The sequence below is a fragment of the Sinohyriopsis cumingii genome, chromosome 9, assembly GCF_028554795.1.
Source record: "Sinohyriopsis cumingii isolate HCF-2022 chromosome 9, ASM2855479v2, whole genome shotgun sequence".
NCBI classification, from domain to species: Eukaryota; Metazoa; Mollusca; class Bivalvia; order Unionida; family Unionidae; genus Sinohyriopsis; species Sinohyriopsis cumingii.
This window is the reverse complement of record NC_142969.1, coordinates 118,024,217-118,048,819: the sequence shown is the minus strand read 5'-3', so window position 1 is coordinate 118,048,819 and position 24,603 is coordinate 118,024,217. Positions and strand designations below refer to the sequence as shown.

The window sequence follows — 24,603 nt, the reverse complement described above, 5'->3', positions numbered from 1 at the left end:
CCAGGGTACAGTGTGTGTCTGGTGAAAACTTTGTGTCAGGTATGTATGTTGTTTATCAGTATGAGTAACAATTTAAAGTAGCCAGCCCCAGCAGTATGGAAACAGGAAATGAAGCTGTCAGAAAATAACCAAAGCATACATGCACATAGTTGCTGATTCAGATACAAGAGTTAGTCAATACTTAAGATGACCAGTACTAAACAGTAATGTTATGACTGATCAAAATCAAAGACCGGTTGAATAAGTCGAATGGCCAAGAATTTGATTATGGTTGTCTATAACCAAATATAAATTATCACAGTTATCTTTCCTTAACTGTTCAACATTTTTTAAATAAAATTTATCATTAGGTTAGAGGGTCGAAGCACTTAATCTGCTGGATGGTAGTAAAAGTAGTGGTGTTATTGTAGCACAAATATGCTAGTGTGACAAGTTTAATTTGATATATTCATCTACTTACCTGTGAATTAAAGCTATCTGTGAAAACAATTTTACATTTGAGATGATATGAGTTACATCCCTTCTCATTAAGGCCAGGGGTAATTTAATATTTAAAACTTTTCTGTGAAGTCAGGTGAAGTTTCGGTCGTTGGCTCACAAAGGATAACCATACTTTCGGCTTCTTCTGATTTTTATTTATCAGAGGGTCTTCGCATAAAATCATTAGATTTTGGCAATTTGGGTAACTGGCTAACGGAGATAGTATATTTATGGAAGCTGAGATGTTGTTGTGGTGGAGTTTAACGCCATTTTTCAGCACACGATAGGCTATACATGGCGGCCGGTAGTAATGGTGGAGGAAGAACCCGGGAAAACCCCAGAAAAAAAACACCGACCCATGAGAAGCTACTGGCAATCTTTCTCACATACCCACATTGGCTGAATCTAAGACACGAACCCACGGAGACAGAGGTAAGATGGCAGTGATCCGTAATGGAGAGTGCTTTAGACCACTCGGCCACTCGGGGCTACTGCAGCATGAAGCTGAGATGAACTAAAAGTTGCATGTGCTGTGGGCATGGGTCCAGAATCCTCAGGTATTCGTTCTCTACCTTTTATTTTAAGGAAACTAAATACTGCAACAACAGAATGTCATACACTATGTTTACCTGTCTATAAGTGGAAGCCAACTGCATAGACCCAATTCTGCTATGACACTATGTGTTGGCACATCTGGGTCAATGCAGATTGTCTGCAATTGAATCTGATTTACAGGTAAGTAGATGGTAATCATGGATGATTTATGTTTTATTCTTCGTGGGTAGCAAATGGATAATAATAATAATAATAATAATAATAATAATAATAATAATATTAATAATAATAATAATAATAATAATAATAATAATAATAATGTATAGCGCATAATCTTTAGAAGCTCTAAGCGCTTTACAACATTAGACAACACTTATAACATAAAAAACATATATAATGATACGATTACAAAAAACAAGCACCATGAAATTAGAGAACATAAAATCATGCTGAAAATATTTAAGGTAGGAAACATTATTAGGTCTTTAAATTTGTTCTTGCAAAAACAAAAATCCACAATGAAAAAGAATTTAAATACTTGGTTTCCAAGTAAAAGTGTCAACCCAGAAAACTGTATCCCAATGCATTTTTCAGATTTTACAATTCTCGAAACTTTTCTTTGTGTCGTACAATGGTAATGTGCTTGATTATTCCCATATTGTTGTAGACAAGACAAAAGGATATGAATCTCTCATCTGCTGCATTTCAATTATAGCATCTGGTGCTGAAAAGAGAGAAAAATTAATTTTAATTATTGTTGCATATTTGCAGAAATTAAATATATTAGCTCATGTAATGCACAAAAAAACTGCAAACAGCAAACAGTCATAATGTACCAGCTGATGGGGACCTAAAAGATGGTCATTATTCTACTCAGGATTGATAGGAAACATAGCCCGAGTCTTTGACATCAATTCATTGAGAAACAACATTGGAGCCAAATGTCTACTGAAAAGCCTATATCTCAAAACATTGGAAATGTGTGCCTTGCAGCAGTTGTTAAACCATAGTATCTTTATGGCAGGTGATTATTGAAGTTCACCTTACTCATCTGGTCTATGTTAGAAAAATGTTTTCTTACACTGTTGTAATAGCACATATCAAATGTATTATGGGAGACAACAGCTGGATGGGACATAGACTATTACTGAGTGATATAAAGGAAGACAGTGGTATGGGACAGTGACTGAGTGATGTTATGGGAGACAAAAGTGGTATGGGACAGAGACTATGGGGGTGCTCACCAGTTATTATGTACTTTTGAGAGAGTGACGTATGTAAGGTGAAGTTATTCGCATTTAAAACATGAACAATGGAGAGAATTTTGGCATACCTCTATGCTACATTACTGTAATTTGGATGATATTTCTTTGGATATTGTACTTTTGGAAATTGTACATGATTTAAACACACTGCTAACTAAAATGACTGCTCCCTTGTGCTAAAAAATCAGCCTGAATTAGTCTAAAGTACACTTTCCATAGCAGCTATTAAAATAGGGAAAATGAATTTTGCCAGACTAGACAATTCCAGCTTCTGAAAGTGCAATGAATGAATTACCAAATAGATAAAATGTAAAAAAAAGTTATTGGCTCTTTTTTATACAATTTACCTCTGAAGTTCAGGAAGTGAAAATGACCAAGTAGAGCTAGCACTTTTTTGAAAGGTGCACATCTGAAGTAAGGCCAAGCTGTATACTCTATAACCCAAATTACACCCATCAATTGTGCGTGAAAATAAAGGGAATTAAAGGTTCTTTGAATTATACCTAAGATATACAAGGTCTTTTTTAAATAGCCAGTAAAACTAGTGAGGAAAGCCAGGGAAATTCTTTTTCTTTAAAAGTCTAACCCTATGCAAAATACGGAACTGTAGAGTGCCACCTTAAAGCAAATATAAAAATGTATGCAATTATTTTTTTTATTTTCATATAATTATGTATGATGTTCTGAATAAAATGGTAGATTCATATTGATGTTAAGCATGAAAATAAGCTAATTATGCTCATTTTGCTCTTACTTAAAGAATTTGCCATGAGGCATTTTTGTGTGAGTAGTGACTTTAATTATGGGGAAATTAGAAGTCTTAGAATATAGGAATAAAGTCAGCTTAAATTTAAAACTGTTGCATTAAGTAAAATAAATATATAGTGAAAATGTTTCTTTTCATTTATTTGCAATGAAATAAAAAATAAATGATGAGAAAGCAAATTCGCTTCTTCCATATTAAACAACAGGCAAATATTTTACACTTTGACCTTTGACCTTTATGAACCTGATCTGTTCCATCCCTTTTCAAACCCTAGAATTCATTGTTGATATCTCAGAAATAATTCTGGCTACTTTCATGTTCATGTCATTCAGCACAACATTGGTTGCTATGTTTACAAAATGTAATGTGCATTTTTAAAATAGCTCACTTTTTATAATTGTGGCGGGGGCTGGACTTGTTAGAGACTCTGACACTCATAAATACTGTTCTGTGGGGGGAAATGCAGGAGAATTATTCAAAAGAACTGTTTAGATGCTTGCGACTTAAATCTTTCAGCCATACAATTAAAATTAATGTATAACAGATATATATATATATATATATATATATATATATATATATATATATATATATATATATATATATATATATATTTCCAGTTGGGTGCAAGAAATGTAAAACTGTTTATTAACAGTGGGAATTAGTGAAACAAAAATGTGTCACAATACAAAATGCATACTGTAACACTTGATGCAGTTTATTAGCTGCAACAGTCTTAATTTTGTGCATGACTTTTGATGGTAACTGTGCTGAATATGCATGCAAATAATTACATTTCTCTGCTACCAACAAAAATAAATAACACAATCAGGGAGAAAAAGCTTATAAAAAGTACAATGTATCCTGAGATGTTATTTCTCATACAGTAACTTTTACAGTCTTTTCATCGCCAATTGAGTTTACAAGAAGTAATGTGTCAAACAATAAAACTGAAATGACCCATTATAAGAGCAGAGATAACAACACCCTATTTATTAGCACAGATCATGATGAAAATCAGAGCAGCCTTTGTTGACACTTATGTATACACTATATAATAACTGTCAAAAAGGTGACAGGCATTAGACCTGAAAGTCCACATGCTTGCAAATGCACTGATGATTCACTGTGATTCACACTCCTCAACCCAGCTATAGCAAGGTACTGGCATATGTTACAGCATGAGTGACATAAATCCCAGCTGTACATTTTCTGAGGTTATACTTTAAATTTTGACCTAAAACCTTGGACTCCAAGGCTTTTCCATGCTTTTCCTAGGAAAACCTGGGAAACCTTGGACAATGCTGATATTTTATCCAAGGTTTTATAAGCAAACTGGCGAACATCATCTCGTACATTAAAAAAACCTAGGAAATACCTTGGACAAAGCCTTAGACTTAAGAACTTAGTTTATTTTTGGCTCGGAAAAACCTCGGAAATAAGAACTTAGTCAATTTTTAGCTTGGACAAAGCTTGAAAATGTAGACATAGAAATGTTTTAGCTAGGAAGTGGACTTGGTCTGTTTTAACTGTGCACTTAGAGATTTCTCTATATTTATTCAGAACCTATTTTTACAGTTAAAATGAATAATGTTTGTCATTACCAAAACAACTAACAAGTCTAGGATTTGAATTAAAAAACTGACTTAATGTTGTTTGACTGATATGGGTTTTACAGTGTAGCATCTCAGTTCTTGCATCATGGTGCCAAACAGGATCAAGGATTTTGGTTTCACATCTTATTTACCTGGACATAAAAGTATGAGATAAAGAACAAAAACATATATACATCCTGGAATCCCCACCCACCCCATTAGAAAAATTCTTAGCAGTCATACACTTTTAATAACTTCATACAATCATCTTAGTGTAACACAGTGGCCCCAATTCTAATGCCCTGTAACCACACAGGACAACTGTAAAAAATATATTTTCTAAAAACTGATTCTAAAGTAGTCTTCAATACTTAAATGGTCACATGACATCTTTTTCTTAAAATCTGTGTTTGTGTGTTAGAAGGATAATAAACTATTACATTATTAGTGTAAAAATGTTTTCTGAAAAATTGTATGACACTTTATTTGTCACATTTAAGCTACAAGAATAATAATTATAAATATACAACTGAGTCTGAAAAATTGCATAGATTATTGGCATGGCACAATGTTTAATTACCATTTTAATATGAAAGCTGATAATAGCACAGTTACTTGAAAGTTAAATCCCTTTCAAAATGATTTGGGAAGAATACACCAAACACTTGATTCTGTTTTCTGACAACAAAAAGGGGTTGTACTCTTCTTGTGCAACACTGATTCCATCTATTATAATCTATTTGGGGATTTAAAACATATTAAACTTGACAAAGAAAGTTAGTTTTTGATGTTTAAATAACATGAAAAATGACCTCCAAAGTTACTGATGACATAAATTTGAACAATATTTTCACTCTGAGTTTAAACCAGTGTAAAATCTTTTTTATTTGCAATTAGTTCCTATACAGTTCAAGTACTCATGAAATGTAGACAAACAAGGTACTGTAAAATACATTCTCCAAGTAAAAAGGCAACATCTGTAATCCTCATTTAAGCTCTGCAAAGCCGCATCTGTCCTTTCAGTGATCAAATAAAAATGTTTGTCAATAGTTAAATTGTAGCTAAATTCTGAGTGGTAAATGATCAAGTAAAATATACAAGCTTGTGTTAGTGTACTTGTAGTTGATAAAGATTTTAATTTATACACCAAAATTCTAACACCTGAATAGGAACTCTTTCTTCCCTCTATATTTCCTCTGGACACAAATAGTTTCTCAACTGCAAATACATGGCAAGTTTATATATGAAGGAGGTATCTCTGAACTTCAATAGCTTCTTCTCCAATTTATTTCTTTTCTTCAAATGCATTTGTAAATGAATTCTGCTTCTTGACCTTGCTTGTCTTAAAAACACCGTGTCAATGCTTTGTTAAAGCCTCTTTTGTATATATGTTTATGAGACCACCCCACCCCACCCCATGTGTATATCCTATTGCATTGGTGCTAAGCACTTCAAGTTTTGTTTGGAATTTTGTTATTATTAATATTTTCTATTTTTTTATATTTTTAACCCGAGGAAAAGGTGCTAGGGTCGGCCGCTTAAAAGGCAACGGTTTGTCGACCAGGAACTTGTATTTTTTGGCCTGATATGGCACTTCTGGTCTGCAGATGATTGGAATCTGGGAGATAATTTTATCTTATAGAACAAAATTTAGATAACTGAAGGACCCTACGTAATGCTCATAGTAGGTGCTTTTCTACTTACTGCTTTTAAATTTAAAAAATACTTAAGTTGTGAAATGTTCTGAGAATTATTTCTTTTGCATTCACCCATTGGTTGCAGAGCATGGAATTATCCAATCACAGCAGCCGATTCATCAATCAATCTTGCACGCGCCATAATAATAAATTCGAAAGTGGTCGGTTGAAAGCAAACTGGTCTGTGAAAACTTGCGTTATAAAGGAGTGGATTCATCAATCGCCATGAACTTGTTTGCATTATGTATATGATAATCATAATAACAGAAATGTCTGTAACCTCCTAAATATTGTTTGGCCAAGAAAGGCACTCAAAGATTACAAAGTCAGAGATTTAGTGCCTGCATGGTTGCTGAGTTTTGGGATTACAGAAGGAATTATTGGAAGCACTGAAGGTAAGTTCGTTTCTTTTTTTTATTATATTACATTAAATTTGAAAAATATAAGAACATTTTTTAACTCTTGTTTCATAGGCCGGCTGTAGATTGCATCAGTTTTTCAGCTGACTGTGTCTGTTTTCGGTGGAAATGGGGTTGTTTGGCGAATTATAAATACTGTATGATGTCATTTACCTAGAAGGCATTGTGCCGTCAGCCATATTGTTTTCGGACAAACATGTAGGTCTACAGTGTTCAGTAAATTTTATTGTTGTCTTCATCTTTATCTCATTGGTAGCTTGTGTGTGTTATAGAAGAGGGATTTTTTAAAAAAATAATTGTCGTGAAACAATGTTATGGAAATTGGACTCAGTGTTTCTACTTCTATGGCTTGTTTAATCCTTATAGATATATGATAATAATAATAATCATAATTATGATAATAATAATCTCTTATTATTGTTGTTATTTTTGTAATTTTATATTTGTACAATTCAGATGTTGTTGTAGCGTTTAACGACATTTTTCAGTACAAGATAGGCTATACATGGCGGCCAGTATTAATGGTGGAGGAAGAACCCAGGAAAACCCTGGAAAGAACCACCGACCCACGAGAAGCTACTAGCAAGCTTTCTCACATACCCACATTGGCTGAATCTGAGACTCGAACCCACGCAGACAGAGGTGAGATGGCAGTGATCCGTAACGGAGAGCGCGTTAGACCACACAGCCACAATTCAGTTGTAATTCTCTGGAAGTGAATTACAGGACTATAGCACATTTTAATGATAACAATTATTTAATTATGCCGATTTTGAACAGAGCAGAGCAAACTAACCCATTAACATTAGTTCAATTTAGAAGAAAAGAATTAATGGTTTTAATTATTTATTATTAAACATGAAAATACAGTCATGTTTAAAATTGTTGAAAGTACAATAAAATCTGAAAAATATTTAATGACTCGAAAATGGATCTTAGAATAACTGTGTACATAATTATTATAGTGCATTAAATCAGAAGAATAGGTTTATGAATAGTGTAAAGACATGTAAGAAGAAAACAGAACATCAATGCATATAGGTTGCTAGGTAGCAAGAAAATCTACAAAGCAACCAATCAGATTCATTATACTGCTTAAGTACACTGATGAAAAGCTGTATCACTTTATGCATTTTCTTTAGGTACAGTTTTTTATAATTTAAATAACTGTACTGGTCTGCCATTTTATAATGTGTTTGTCCAAAATTGCTGCTGAATTCTACTTTGAAATACGAGGTAGTAATTCATGACATCACATGATGGCCACTGTTTAACAACTTTATAGACCTTGCAAAACCCAGACAGTATATGCCCTTCATTTTGTGTGTAAATTTGTGCACCATATTAAAATGATTAATGCTCATGCATGTTATATATTGATGATATTAAACAGTACTTAAAGTAGATTTCTTTTGTTTGTCTAATTGAAAAGGATTGCCAAAGGCAGAGAAAACTCAAACTCAAGGTCTATACTGCGGTTGTTCTCCCTACCCTCCTCTATACTTGCGAGACCTGGACAGTGTATAGCTGCCATGTTAAAAAACTAAACCACTTCCATTTTAGCTCCCTGAGAAAACTACTGAAAATCAAATGACAGGACAAGGTACAGAACATAGAGATGCTTGCTCAGGCCTGCATTTCAAGCATCCACACCATGCTGTGCAAGGCACAATTTCGACAGGCTGGCCATGTTGTCCGCATGCCGGTAGAATGCCTGCCTAAGGTCTTCTATGGAGAGCTACACCAAGGTAAGAGATCTCACGGTGGTCAAAAAAAGAGGTACAAGGACAACCTCAAGGCCTCGCTGAAGAACTTAGGCATTGACCCTGACAGCTGGGAGAGTGTCACTGCTGATCAATCTGCTTGGCGCAGTAAAGTCAATGCCAGCCTTTGAGCAGAAAATACTGGTGGACGCAGCTGAGAAATGTGATCTGCGCAAATCCAGGAACAGCAGTTCCACAACTCCCTGTCAGAAACCTGTACATCCATGTCCCCATTGCAGCAGACTCTTCAGGGCCTGGAGCGAACTGATCAGCCATCTCCGGACCCACCCCCAGTGAATCGATGACACTGAATGGTCCTCATCGACACCAATGGATGAACATCATCATAAACTCTGGTGAAAAAAAACCAATATCCGTCTATTCAATTACTAACACAATAACAACTTTGACTAGCCTCTTGTAATTTTAAGAATACATCTTTTTTACAGTTAACTGAAACAAGAAATTATGAAAGCAAAGGATATGTTGTTTTATGACATTTTAGAAGAGTATTTTCAATTAATCATGTGCAGCAAGGGATTGTACAGTTAAGAAAACATGAATTATGCATGCTTGACATGAACAGCCACTGTATCAGGGCCTTCATGAAAAGGAACCAATTAAAATGTATGCATGAATACAACCTTTTATAAATCTACTATGCCTTCAGCATGGTTTGTGACTATTTCATGCATGTACATATTGTACTGTACTACTTTATCTCCATACTGCTCTGGTGGCCTAGTGGTTAGAGTGTGTGCCTCAAATGTGGGAGGTTGCTGGTTCAAACCCTTGCCAGGTCATACCAAAGACTTATGAAAATGGTACCAACATCTGCCTCGCTAGGTGCTCAGCATTAAGAGGTTAGTATTAGGTCTGGTTGGTCTGGTGTCAAAATAATGTGACTGGGTGAGAATCATGCTACATGTCTGTGGCATGATGCAACAGGGCTAGACATCACTATAAACTGCCATACTGCAGACACTGTAGCATTATGACTGAATTTTTGTTAAAGCTACATTAAAAATCATGCACACACACGCGTGCATGCACGCACAAGCACAAACACACACTCTATCTCCAGCATGTGGTCACTACGACAATTTCATGCTTGTACATATTTGTATGAGTATTCCATGTATGTATATGATCTATTAAACCATTCTATCTCTATCACTGGTCACTACGACTATTGCATACATGTACATAACCTACTGTATCTCCAGCATGGTGGTAGCTATGACTACCGTATTCTATGCATGTACATAATCCACTATACGCTGTGCTGCTTTATCTTCGTTGTTTATTTTTTGCATCGTTACTCATGTTGATGAACACGGCAAAGATAATCATCTTTTTGGTCTAAATGTTCAACCACATCTTTCTATTCATCTCACCTTTTACTATGTATATGTAAATAATTCAAACTGTATATGCAATTATTCTACATGTTCATATCTGTACAATGGAGCGAGGAATAAGTAGGTTAACATTAATAGTCATGTATTTACCCTCACAAAGCAACTCAATTAGTTTACCGTGGTTAAAGCGTCCGCCTCAGATGTGGGAGATCGTGGGTTCGATCCCCAACCGAGTCATATCAAAGGCTTACAAAAATGGTACTAACACCTGCCTCACTTGTTAGGACTGGTCGGCCTGGTGTCAGGATAATGTGACTGGGTCGGACATCATGCTACATGTTTGTGGCATGATGCCCCATGCAGTGCTAGACATGACTATAAACTGCCATACTGCAGACATCGTAGTCATATGACTGAAAAATTGTTAAAGATACATTAAAAATCCAAATCACACACACACACACACACAATTAATTTACAATTTAGAACTATTCTCCCTGTAGGCCCTCTATTATCTACAAATCCCAGTTTCAAACAACTGAACTGTTCTTGATGTCCTCTTTTATCTACAAATCCCAGCTTGATGCAAATAGATCCTCTGATACTCCATATAGTAATTAATGGCTTTCATACAGTATGTGTATATATCAAGAACACTAAGCTTCCGTTCAATGGATTTCAAATAAACTGAATTAAAAAAACAGCTTGTATTTGTGTATGTCAGCATGAAAGTGGCAATGTAGTGTCAACTAGAAGTCAGGATTATAAACCCCATTCCAAATAAATATAAACATTAAATATAAAAAAAAAGATTATAAAATGTAAAGATGTTACAATTCTGTAACAAGATAAAAGCAAGATGTAAAATCCTTAGTATACCCATTGTCTGGCAATACTGGAGGAGACCACTGTACAAGGTATTTATTTCTTTGTGGCACTTGTCAATGGTCTGCAAGTCATTGCACAAACATAGCTGCAAATACAAATCTTGACGATAGTCAAAAGGGCAGTGTGGGAACATCTGCTTTGGAAATAAAACCACATGAAGATAAGTCAAAAGAGCAGTGTAGGGATATCAGCCTTGCAAATACACCATTTGAAGACAAGGGTAAAAAGGGCAGTGTGGGGATATCTGTCTTGCAAATACACCATTTGAAGACAACAGTCAAAAGGGCAGTGTGGGGATATCTGTCTTGCAAATACACCATTTGAAGACAAGAGTCAAAAGGGCAGTGAACTGATATCAGTCTTGCAAACACACCATTTGAAGACAAGGGTGAAAAGGGCAGTGTGGGGATATCTGTCTTGCCAATACACTATTTAAAGACAAGGGTAAAAAGGGCAGTGTGGGGATATCAGTCTTGCAAATACACCATTTGAAGACAAGAGTCAAAAGGGCAGTGTACTGATATCAGTCTTGCAAATACACTATTTGAAGACAAAGGTAAAATGGGCAGTGTACTGATATCAGTCTTGCCAACACACAACTTGAAGACAAGAGTCAGAAGGGCAGTGTGGGGATAGCTGCTTTGTAATTATACATAATGTGTTGGTATTGAGTGTCTGTATTATCATGTACACTTCCTTCAGAGAAAGGTTTAACATTCTCCTTCCTTCCTTCCTGAAGGCCAATATCTGGCACATAGTTGTAATAGTTAACTAACTTCAGAAACAAGTGAACTGATTTACTTTATACTCTCACTGGTAGTGACAGTGATAGTCACGTAGTGGTGGCAGTCATGATGATCATGACTGATGATGATAAAGACACTGATAAAGATAACTATGATGACTGACAATGCCAGATGATGATAATGACCTGAGTAAGGACACTGATAAAGATAACTATGATGACTGACAATGCCAGATGATCATAATGACCTGACTAAAGACACTGATAAAGACAACTATGATGACTGACAATGCCAGATAACAGATGATGATAATGACCTGACTAAAGACACTGATAAAGACAACTATGATGACTGACAATGCCAGATGATGATAATGACCTAAGGACACTGATAAAGATAACTATGATGACTGACAATGCCAGATGATTTTAATGACCAAACTAAAGACACTGATAAAGACAACTATGATGACTGACAATGCCAGATAACAGATGATGATAATGACCTGACTAAAGACACTGATAAAGACAACTATGATGGCTGACAATGCCAGATAACAGATGATGATAATGACCTGACTAAAGACACTGATAAAGACAACTATGATGGCTGACAATGCCAGATGATGATAATGACCTGACTAAGGACACTGATAAAGATAACTATGATGACTGACAATACCAGATGATTTTAATAACCTGACTAAAGACACTGATAAAGACAACTATGATGACTGACAATGCCAGATGACTGATGATGATAATGACCTGACTAAAGACACTGATAAAGACAACTATGATGACTGACAATGCCAGATGATGATAATGACCTGACTAAGGACACTGATAAAGATAACTATGATGACTGACAATGCCAGATGATTTTAATAACCTGACTAAAGACACTGATAAAGACAACTATGATGACTGACAATGCCAGATGACTGATGATGATAATGACCTGACTAAAGACACTGATAAAGACAACTATGATGACTTACAATGCCAGATGACAGATGATGATAATGACCTGACTAAAGATACTGATAAAGACAACTATGATGACTGACAATGCCAGATGATGGTAATGATCTGACTAAAGATATTGATAAAGACAACTATGATGACTGATAATGCCAGATGATGGTAATGACCTGACTAAAGACACTGATAAAGATAACTATGATGACTGACAATGCCAGATGATGGTAATGACCTGACTAAAGACATTGATAAAGACAACTATGTTGACTGACAATGCCAGATGATGGTAATTACTATAAACCAAATGATCATTATGATGATGATTATACAAGATTCCCATGCTTTTCTAAAGATAAATTTCCTGGGTTTTTCCAGGATGAAATTAATTTTTTCAAGGTTCACATATGACCATTACCAAATGGAACTAAAGAACATATGGTAGTCGCTTACCAGCAGGCCTAGCAAATTTAAACTTATGTTATATCAACTCATACCTGCATGAAATCGATTGGAAAATGATTTATTTTGTCAGAAATAGCATGTATTATAAATGTTATGTCTTTAATCCACTGACAGACTAGACGAAACTAAAGCATAGATGAAACCTGACCCTGTACTCGCCATTTGCATTATTAGTCACATGATTTTACAAATCTCAAAAGACAACATCGGAAATCCAATAGTCACATGATATCAACAACAAACTGCTTCTTAATGTTGTTGTACAGAAATTCAATTTATTAAATGAAAGTCAGAGACTTTTGTAAAAATGAGCAATCTGGCCAGTTTGATTTATCAACCAGAGATTACATGTCAATGTGGTAGTCATGTGATACAAAAGAACTCTAGAAGTTGTTCTCTGATTTATAAACATGGAGAATTCTGTGTTCTTTCGTTTTTGTATTTTTATTACAACCAGCATATGACTTTCATTTAATAATTTTTTTTCTCTACAACATCTGAAAATGTGGGTTCTTAGATTTGTGTACTCATGCGACTAGCAATGCAAATCGCAAGTATCAAGTAATATTTCATCGATGCCATAGTTTTATCTTGTCTTTCAGCAGATTAAAGACACAATGATTTTAATACTCACAATTTCTGAGAAAATAATAATTTTCATATCGATTTCATGCATGTATCACTCGATCTGACAATGCTGAAGTTTGCACTTCCATCTGGTAAGCAGCTAAGCTTTGCCACAACCATGTTGTCCTCTTGTGAGGCTAGACTGGTTTTCATACCTTCTATGTAACAAAAGATACGGATATCAAGCTGAGTTTGAAAATAAATATCTACCAGATGAATCTAATCCACTGAGCATTTGGATTGACTCAGCATGTATGTTTATTGCAAGCACTCAAATGATCCATACTGCACCCTCCGAATATTCTGGTTAGAACTTGATAAATTTAACTCACAATCAGTTTAGTTATGACTCAATTAAGTTATTGTTTCTGGGCGTCAAGTACTGGTGGAAAATTCCCGGGTTTTTCCTGACATTCATCAATATTTGCGAAATCTGAGGACTTTTCATGATTGGGAAAAAAATTATAATTTCTCCCTACTTTTTCCTGATTTCCGAAAAGCGTGGGAACCCTGATTATAGTGGTGATGACAATAATGATGATGATGATGGTAATTACTATAAACCACATGATCATTATGATGATTATAGTGGTCATAACAATCATGATGATGATGGTGATGATGATGGTAATACTGAAGACTAGGATGCTGCTGCTGCTGCTGCTGCTGCTGCTGATATTATGGACTAGAATCCTGATGATAGTAATATTGAAGACTAGGATGATGATGATGTTAATACTGAAGCTGTTAATACTGAAGACTAGGATGATTATCGATGACAAGGATGATGATGGTAATACTGAAGACAAGGATGATGATGGCAATACTGAAGACAAGGATGATGATGATGGTAATACTGAAGACAAGATGATGGTAATACTGAAGACAAGGCTGATAATGATCATAATACTGAAGACAAGGATGATGATGATGATGGTAATACTGAAGACAGGGATAATAATGATGGTAAGATTGTGGATTAGGATGATAATAATGAATGTAATATGAAATGCTGAAGACTAGGATGATTACTGGTAACAATTAGAATGATTCATCTCTTAATTGAGCCAATGCACATCCTAGATTTACAGAGTTTACAAACAGGACATATTACTTTGCCATTTCTTACATTGTATCATTGCAGCCTACAATTTTTCTTGATGCCATAAGTCATAGAATCATGATATACAAACAATATTTCTTTCGCAACACAATATCTTAATTTTTGCCCAGACCAGGAAGTTTTTCAATTTTGGGTTCTGCTGTTCGGAATCTCTTCCGTACCCTGAGTCTTCACTCAGGTTATGGGAGTAGTAGCGGCCTACCTTCAAATACAGGGAACATTGATTCTCCACTATTTTGAGGACTGGCTGATTCACCATGTCCATGTTCAGTCCCTTCATCAGGATCTGTTCTGCTCTTGGTCCACCATATCTCAATTGGGTCTCCTACCCAACCTTGAGAAGTCGGAACTCATCACAGGACATGGTTTACATAGGGATGAACTTCTTCACGAACCAAAACTTTGTTGTTGTTGTTGTGGGGTTTAACGCCATTTTTCAGCACAAGATAGGCTATACATGGCGGCCAGTATTAATGGTGGAGGAAGAACCTGGGAAAACCCCGGAAAGAACCACCGGCCCATGAGAAGCTACTGGCAAGCTTTCTCACATACCCACGTTGGCTGAATCCGAGACTCAAACCCATGCAGACAGAGGTGAGATGGCAATGATACATAACGGAAAGCGCTTTAGACCACTCGGCCACTCGGGGCCCCCAAAAGTGCTTTATACATTTGGATATGAAATGAATGTAGTAGTTAAAAAGATTAATACAAATTTTTACATGTATCTTCTACAGAAGTGATTGTTTTCTGTTAGAAGAAAAAGACACCCCTGACATAATTTTCTAAAAACTTGTCAACTTTTTAAGGCTAGTCACAGCTCATAAACATCTTCATTTGTCTGTGATTTTATCATTATCTTATCCTGTTTAAAATATAAGTTAATACTGGCATGACACAAAAAATATCAGCACAATACAACTATGCAATAAAGCAAAATAAATAAATAAAAACAATATACAGTCCTATGTTTAACTTTTCATAGGAAATATAAGAGAAAAAAAGTTTAATTTAAACCGGCATTCATAAAAACAATACTGTTCGATGAATTAGTCTGAAACATAAATTGTCATACAGGTAGGCAATTATAAGGAACAAATACCTGGATTGTCTTGTACATTGTTCTTATAGATTTATTTGCCAATCCCTGTTGTTTTTCACTTTCACACAATCTGGCTTTTGGATTGGACATACACTCATCATTGCAAATTGTGAGGAATTAAAACTGTAAATTCTGGATTGGCCAAGGCACATTACCTTTTTTATACCACATACATTTGTAAATTATGACTCAAGAACAGTCAGGTTATATTCCCTAGTGACTGTTTCAATAATTAATTCCAAAAACATTCCATTACTGGATCTGTATTCAATATATATACTGTAAAAAAATGCTCACTTTTTGATGAATTTATTTTGTAGGCAATAAAAACAAGTTGTTTGCACTTGCTATGAGCAAAAAACCATGAAAAGAATTATATTTATGAACCTGAGATGAAATTTTAAATTTGGTCTCTTATCCCTAATGTATGTGTCTTGGAACATTATGGATAAGGTAAATTCCATAATTTAAATGTCTTAATCACTCAGCAGAGAGAGAGAGAGAGAGAGAGAGAGAGAAGAGAAAAGAGAGAGAGAGATTCATAAGTAAATTATTTTCTTCACAGAATAATAGAAACCACTAGCCAATTTCTGACTGCAGTTATAAGATATCTGAGCAGAAAGTGACAGCTACTTTATAAGCATGCAAGTCATTTTAATGCGAGTTATAGGCCCCCAAGTACTAATCCTCAGAGAAGACACAAGTCTGGGTTTTAGAAATTAAAGCCACACAAGTACCAGTTTGTTACTTTGTGAAAAATGGTGTCATTATGAGAAAATGGAGACACCTGATGAGTGATGATTGGTCAGTGAACAATCAAATTGTTGTTCCTAAGTCATATAGACAGGAAATGCATAGTCTAGCCCATAAAACTCCTTAAGCTGGTCATTTTTATGTCAATAAGACTTATCACAAGGTCCTGAATCATTTTTATTTGCCAAAAATTAAAAGTGATGTTTATAAGTACCATAGATCTTGTCATATTTGTCAAATGGTAGGAAATCCCAGTCAGAAGATATCTAAGGCCCATCTGCAACCTATTCCTGCATCTGACCATCTGACAAGCCATTTAACAGAAAAATGGTAGACTGTCAGTTCTTTACCTAATACCAAGTCAAGCAACCAATACTTGCTGACCATATTGTATGCGTCCTCAAGATTTCCATAGTCTATTCCTTTGAAGGATATTAAAACAAAAACTGTTCTAAAAGTTTCGGCAATGTTTTTAACACCTGTTTGCCTCCCCAAATCCATCCATCAATGTCATGTTTACCCCGACCCAGAGTAGCCCAGTTTGAAACATGTATAATCAAGGTAATTCTGACGGGTCATTGTTTGATGTCGAACATTGCCGAAGGCTAGCACTAATCCGTTACGTAAGATTGTTGTGGCTAGAATCAAAGGACCGGACATTGGAGTTGCGAAGTCACAGACAGCCAATTATCACCTAGGTGTTGAAATGTTTCCAAGATCAAAAGAAATTGCATGAAGAAGTGGGAGTGTCCTAACTTCTTTCCCCTGCAAACAGACAGACAGGTTGAACTGGCCGCTAAGACGATTGGACAGGGGCACAGCGCCACCCAATCAGAATCGAGATGGGGGGAGACCTTGATTTGGGTAGAATGATATCCCTGCGTTTTCCGGCAAAAGTTCGTTCGCTGAGGGAAATTACCCAGAGAAGAGGTTAGCGTAACTCCGAATAGCAATTCGTTATTGGCGGGAAAATCTTAGAGCAGGAAGCTCAAAGTACAGAAATCTTCAAACGGAAGCTTTGAGGGACAGATCAGTTAAAGTTTGGTCCCATTGTCTCGGATAGAGACACGGAGGAAAGGAGGGAAGGAGAAGAAGGTGGAGTGAAGTCTGGGAGCGGAATTGGAGGAGATAATAGAGAGGGAAAGGAGAAGAAAGAAGTTGAAGTCTGGAGCGAAGCTGGAGGAGGAGATAGTAGAGAGAGAAACAGAGACAAAGAAGGAGTTAGAGGAACGGAAAGAAGGAAGAATCAGCGGGAAGAAATAGATGAGTAGATGCAAGGACAGGGGGAAAATCGAACTCACACTGTAAATCACGGGATGAATTAGGCTGTCACTTGGTCGAGGGAAAGACGAGTGATTGGAAGTTATCGTTTTTAAATTATCACATTTATTAAATTGTTATTGATTGAATTTCATCTTCGTGTTTTCTATAATTTAACCGTCGGCATTGCTGACTGGGGGCTCAGAGCTGTAAATCTACATCATCACTAATTTAACTTTCTAACCTAACGAGCCAGGGTGGAACTTTCAATTTAATTTAATTAAATTATATTGGGAGAACCCCACCCCAATACGACAGAACGCCACAGTGGGCGCTTCGTCCGGGATTTGAATTAGACATAAATATTATTTTACGACCTAAAAGTTTATTTGTTAGGAAGTATTAGTGAACAGTGTGAGATATTTTCCATCCTGTGTATTTAAATTTTTATGATTTTCTCATCTTGTGTTTGTTATATTTGATATTTGCATGTTTGGTAGATCTTTAATTACTTGCAGTAATTGTGAAGCAAATATCGAGCAAATATCTTACCTGAACGAAATTAGTTGTTGTCGACAGGTAAGTATTTGGCTGGGAACTTGTAATATCTGTCCATTGTTAGTAAGGTCGAGACAAGGTATCACTTCCTATTAGTATAACAATATGGCTACAGAAAGGCAAATGATCAAGGAGTACCGTGCCATGGGTTTGGAAGATCTCGGCTACGAGGGAGATCGCCTGGCAGCATTTATTGAAGAAAGAATCAAGGAATGGAAGGCAGAAAAAGCAGCGGAGAAGGAGCTGGCCAAGATAGCAGCGGACCGAGAAACCCAGAAAGAGCTGGACCTGGCCCGGATAGCCGCCGAAAGAGAAACACAGAAAGAGAAGGAGCTGGCCAAGATAGCAGCGGACCGAGAAACCCAGAAAGAGCTGGACCTGGCCCGGATAGCCGCCGAAAGAGAAACACAGAAAGAGCTGGAGCTGGCTAAGATAGCAGCGGACCAAGAGTAGGCCAGGATATCAGCGGCCACAAAAGAACGAGAGCTTGCTCACACTCTCGAAATGGAGAAGGTCAGGTTAGCCGCTAGGGACATAGATAGGGACGACGCCAGCACAAGTTCTGGAAGGACCGGACGACCTTTCATCGACCACCGAATGGTCCAGATAAGTATGCCACGGTTCAGCGATAAGGAGGAATCTATCGACGATTTTCTTGTTCAGTTTGAGAAACTCGCTCACGCTCATAAAATTCCTGAACAACATTAGGCGATTAATGTCTCAGCTTTTTTGCAAGGTGCAGCTCGTGAAGTCTACCACGGCTTAGCTGCAGACGATGCTGACGACTATAATGCGCTCAAAAAGGCCCTTCTCTGCCATTATCGGCTGACCGCCAAAACATATCATAAACTTTTTCGGGACTCGGCGAAAAAGGCAAAGGAGACCCACTCTCAATTCCACACCCGTGTTCGAGGGTTATTTGAGAAGTGGATGAAGATGGCCGAAGTCGAACGATCGTACGACGGGCTACGCGAGGTTATACTCAAGGAACATGTCCTGAGTACTTACCGTTGCGAGTTGACAGTCTTTCTAGCAGAGAGAGAGCACCGGACGCTCGAAGAGATCGCTAGCATGGCGGAGCGATACGAGCAGGCACACTCGAAAAGTGGAGGTTCCGGGGGTGCGGACCAACCCCGACCCACTGAGTCGCGCCGTGTGGTTGAGGTAGAGCCGGCTGTCCGTAACCGTCAGGGCGACGGGAGGGTCGGAGGGGGATCTACAGGTAGGGATGCCAACCATAGACCTGGACAGGCCTCACCCACGAAAGCGGGACTTGCAGGTCGGCGAGGGCCGCCGACGTGTTACAACTGCAAGCGCCCGGGGCATATTGCCAGGGACTGTCCCAAGGGCAGGCAGACCCAGGTGAATGCCATCGCTAGGAAGGAGCGCGAGCCGGAGGCAAGCTGTAACCCAGCCAACCTCGCGTCTGTTACTGTCACCAGAGAAGGTGCCACCATCTTGTATGAGACTGGGTGTAGCGTCCCAGCCCTTGTCGACACGAAGTACGTTAAGCCCGAGGATTACACAGGGGAGGTAATCAAAGTTCAGTATGCGAACAGCGCGCGTGACTCATTGCCAGTGGCTGTCATTGACCTCGATTCACCGTACCTGAAGGGGAAAATTGAAGCTGCATGCTTGGATGGTTTGTAGTATGACGTCATACTGGGATGTCGTTATGTGTTGCCACAACCGAACCCTGAAACCTGCACACCGATGCCGGTGAGTGCTGTGGAAACCAGGTCCAAGAGTCGACAGACGAAAGCAAAGCCAATGGAAGTTACATCGACACCGGTGAGTAACATTCTTCCGGCCGAGCTGAGGAAGCTGCAACAGGAAGACGCAACTCTGGCGCCGTTGCACCAACACGCTGCAGCAGGGACGGAGAGAGAAACTCCGAATGGCGGGGTGAAGTTCGCATACAAGAAGGGGATCTTGTATCGCTACGCCAGGAATGGTAACGAACACTTTAAGCAAGTCGTTGTACCAAAAGAGAAGCGAGGGGAAGTGTTGAAACTCGCACACGAGAGTCTCATGGGTGGACACATGGGAATTGCCAAGATGCAGGACCGTCTTGTCAAAGGATTCTACTGGCCAGGGGTCCAGGGAGACGTCAAACAGTTCTGTCTCTCCTGTGACAAGTGTCAGAGAATGGCACCGAAAACGGCTCATCGACCCGTCCCCTTGAGGAGTACACCCCTTATCGATGAACCGTTTAGACGCGTCGCGATGGACTTGATCGGTCGTAGATTACGCTACACGCTATCCGGAGGCTGTTGCGCTGCGTAATATTGATTCGGAAACCGTCGCGGAAGCGCTGTTTGGGATTTGGTCAAGAGTTGCAGTGCCCGACGAGATCCTGACCGACCAAGGGACACAATTCATGAGTCGCGTGATGGCAGAGGTAAACCGACTGATGTCAATTAAGCATCTCACGACTACACTGTATCACCCTCAATGTAACGGACTGGTCGAACGGTTTAACGGGACCCTAAAGAACACACTCAAGAAGCTGTGCGAAGGCCGCCCCAAGGATTGGGATCGGTATATTTCTGCCATGCTTTTCGCCTACCGGGAAGTACCTCAAGCGAGTTTAGGGTTCTCTCCCTTTGAACTCCTGTACGGGAGGACCGTACGCGGCCCAATCGCCATACTGAGACAACTGTGGACGGACGATCACGCTGTGGAGGAGGTACGCACCACCTACAAATACGTTGCGGACTTGCGCAACAAACTGGATGAAGTTGGTTCCCTCACACAGGAGAACCTCAAGCGAGCGAAGGCGCGTCAGGCGAAGAATTACAATAAGCGCGCAAAACCACGCCAGTTTGAAGTAGGGGACAAGGTGTTGTTACTGCTGCCCAAAGAACACAACAAGTTGCAAGTTTCCTGGAGGGGTCCATACGTTGTCACCAAAAAGGTCGGAGGTCAAACATATCGGATACGGCTACCAACGAAGGAGAAATTGTACCATGCCAATCACCTTAAGAGATACCAGGAAAGAGAGACCGCCAGCGATTTTGTTATCGCCACGATAGTCACCGAGGACGCCGAAGGCGATACGGAAGGTGCCAACACTGTTCCGAGCTGTCCGTTAACGAGGGCTGAGACACCCTCGGACGTGGAGTGCGACCCCATGTTGACTGCGGTACAGCGGGAAGAGATTGATACGTTGCTGGCCGGGTATTCCGATGTGCTTACGGAAATACCTGGGAGAACGTCGCTTGTCGAGTTCGGGTTGAAGCTGGTGGATAACCGGCCAGTCCAGCGGAAACCCTACCCCTTACCCCATGCAAAACGACAAGTCGTAAGGGAGGAGATCGAGCAGATGATTGCTCTGGGAGTGATCGAACCCGCCGACTCTCCGTACAGCTCTCCAGTAGTCCTAGTGCAGAAGAAGGACGGCACCCATCGGTTTTGTGTCGACTACCGGAAGCTAAATCAGGTGACAGAATTTCAAGTTGAAATGCTACCTGACCCGGAACATATTTTCGCTTCTGTCTCAAAAGCGAAATATTTCTCCAAGCTGGACTTGTCCAAGGGCTATTGGCAAATTCCGGTAAGGGAGGAGGATAGGGCAAAGCTAGCTTTTGCTACTCCCGACGGGACCTACCAATGGTTGGTCATGCCGTTCGGGGTACAGAACGTGCCCAGCGTCTTAACTAGGATGATGCGGAAGTTGTTGGAACCGTTGCACGATAGGGGTGTCCACAACTTCATGGATGACCTCTTGTTAGCCACAGCGACGTGGGGTGAACACCTCACTCTGTTAGCTGACGTTTTGGAGCGGCTGCGTCAGGCGGGATTGACAGCTCGCCCTTCCAAATGTCACCTAGGGTTTCCGGACATTGGACTATTTGGGACGTACCCTGAGCCAAGGTACGCTGTCCCCAGAGAAGTCGAAGGTAGAGCAGCTGAGAAACGCCGCACGGCCCACCACAAAAACTGAGGTGAGGTCATTTCTGGGATTGGCCGGGTATTACCGGAGGTATGTGGCCAATTTCAGCGCGATTGCGGGACCGTTGTCTGACCTAACCAAGAAACGTGCCCCGACTAAGGTTAATTGGACAGATGCGTGTGAGCATGCTTTCCAAACGCTGAAGGATAGACTTACATCCGACGCGGTTGTCCATCTACCGGATCTGGCAAAAGACTTCGTTCTTCGCACCGACGCATGTGACACGGGAATGGAAGCAGTACTACTACAGGAATACGATGAGACGCTTTTTCCTGTCGCGTATGGCAGTCGGAAGTTGTCAGCTGCCAAGAAGTACTACTCATTCATGTTCGCACTCAGTGTGTAGTGTCGCGATAATTTTGTTCTTTATTTCATGTATTAATGCCATTGCATTTGAAGTAATTTTGAGGGAATAAAATCCCGATTTTATTCTCAAGCGTGGGGGGGGTGTCATGTTTACCCCGACCCAGAGTTCTGACGGGTCATTGTTTGATGTCGAACATTGCCGAAGGCTAGCACTAATCCGTTACGTAAGATTGTTGTGGCTAGAATCGAAGGACCGGACATTGGAGTTGCGAAGTCACAGACAGCCAATTATCACCTAGGTGTCGAAATGTTTCCAAGATCAAAAGAAATTGCATGAAGAAGTGGGAGTGTCCTAACCTCTTTCCCCTGCAAACAGACAGACAGGTTGAACTGGCCGCTAAGACGATTGGACAGGGGCACAGCGCCACCCAATCAGAATCGAGATGGGGGGAGACCTTGATTTGGGTAGAATGATATCCCTGCGTTTTCCGGCAAAAGTTCGTTCGCTGAGAGAAATTACCCAGAGAAGAGGTTAGCGTAACTCCGAATAGCAATTCGTTATTGGCGGGAAAATCTTAGAGCGGGAAGGTCTAAGTACAGAAAACTTCAAACGGAAGCTCTGAGGAACAGACCAGTTAAAGTTTGGTCCCATTGTCTCGGATAGAGACACGGAGGAAAGGAGGGAAGGAGAAGAAGGTGGAGTGAAGTCTGGGAGCGGAATTGGAGGAGATAATAGAGAGGGAAAGGAGAAGAAAGAAGTTGAAGTCTGGAGCGAAGCTGGAGGAGGAGACAGTAGAGAGAGAAACAGAGACAAAGAAGGAGTTAGAGGAACGGAAAGAAGGAAGAATCAGCGGGAAGAAATAGATGAGTAGATGCAAGGACAGGGGGAAAATCGAACTCGCACTGTAAATCACGGGATGAATTAGGCTGTCACTTGGTCGAGGGAAAGACGAGTGATTGGAAGTTATCGTTTTTAAATTATCACATTTATTAAATTGTTATTGATTGAATTTCATCTTCGTGTTCTCTATAATTTAACCGTCGGCATTGCTGACTGGGGGCTCAGAGCTGTAAATCTACATCATCACTAATTTAACTTTCTAACCTAACGAGCCAGGGTGGAACTTTCAATTTAATTTAATTAAATTATATTGGGAGAACCCCACCCCAATACGACAGAACGTCACAATCAATTTTATGTTTGATTATTTCCAACAACTTATTCATAAATTAGACATCCAACAGTTTAATTTTTCTATCTGTCACCCTGAATGTAATCGAGCTAGCTCAAGACTGTCCGAAAATACTTTCACTTACCCAGGATACATGTATACCATTATACTGAATCAAACCTTAAAAAGGGCAGTGATCAGTAAAATCCTGCATTGTATAATTATCGAGTAAGATCAGGAGAGTTTTTTTCCCCCATATTGGTATTTATCACCAAATGAAAGACCCCATGACTACCCTAAAACAACAAAAGACTGTCCCAAAACAGAATCAACTACCCAGGATACATGTAGGCAATTAAATAGAATAAAACCAAATAAAAGACAGTGATCTGTAAAATTCTACCCTGTATAATTATCGAGTAAGATCAGTAGAATTTATTCTTTTGTTGATACTTGCTGAAGACTGTCCTAAATTTTACACACTCATCAACATACATGTATACATGTATACAATTACAATGACTTAATGAAGTAGCAGTTTTGGTGCATTCTCTCTCTCTTTCTTTCTCTTTCTTTGATCATAGATAATTCACTAAACTACTTTCATACTGCAAAGAGCAGCACAATTAACAATTCAGAATCATGCACCACTACATTCATATTTCAAAAATTATTTAAAGCTTTCTTTAAAATCTTTAATGTGACAAAGAGCAGCTGAATAATTAGAACCTAAGGGTGCTATATTTATATTTTTAAAATTCTGGAAC

The 24,603-nt window shown here is 38.9% G+C and overlaps 1 protein-coding gene across 1 annotated transcript in view; it reads right to left on the bottom strand.

The window, feature by feature from the left end:
• Nucleotides 1–24,603, bottom strand: part of LOC149792541 (inactive phospholipase C-like protein 2) — a 282,771-nt gene that overhangs the window by 125,110 nt on the left and 133,058 nt on the right. Inside the window, exon 4 of the mRNA XM_089971189.1 lies at nucleotides 1,721–1,759. Coding sequence (XP_089827315.1) covers nucleotides 1,721–1,759 — 39 coding nt within the window. The remainder of the gene's footprint in view (nucleotides 1–1,720; nucleotides 1,760–24,603) is intronic.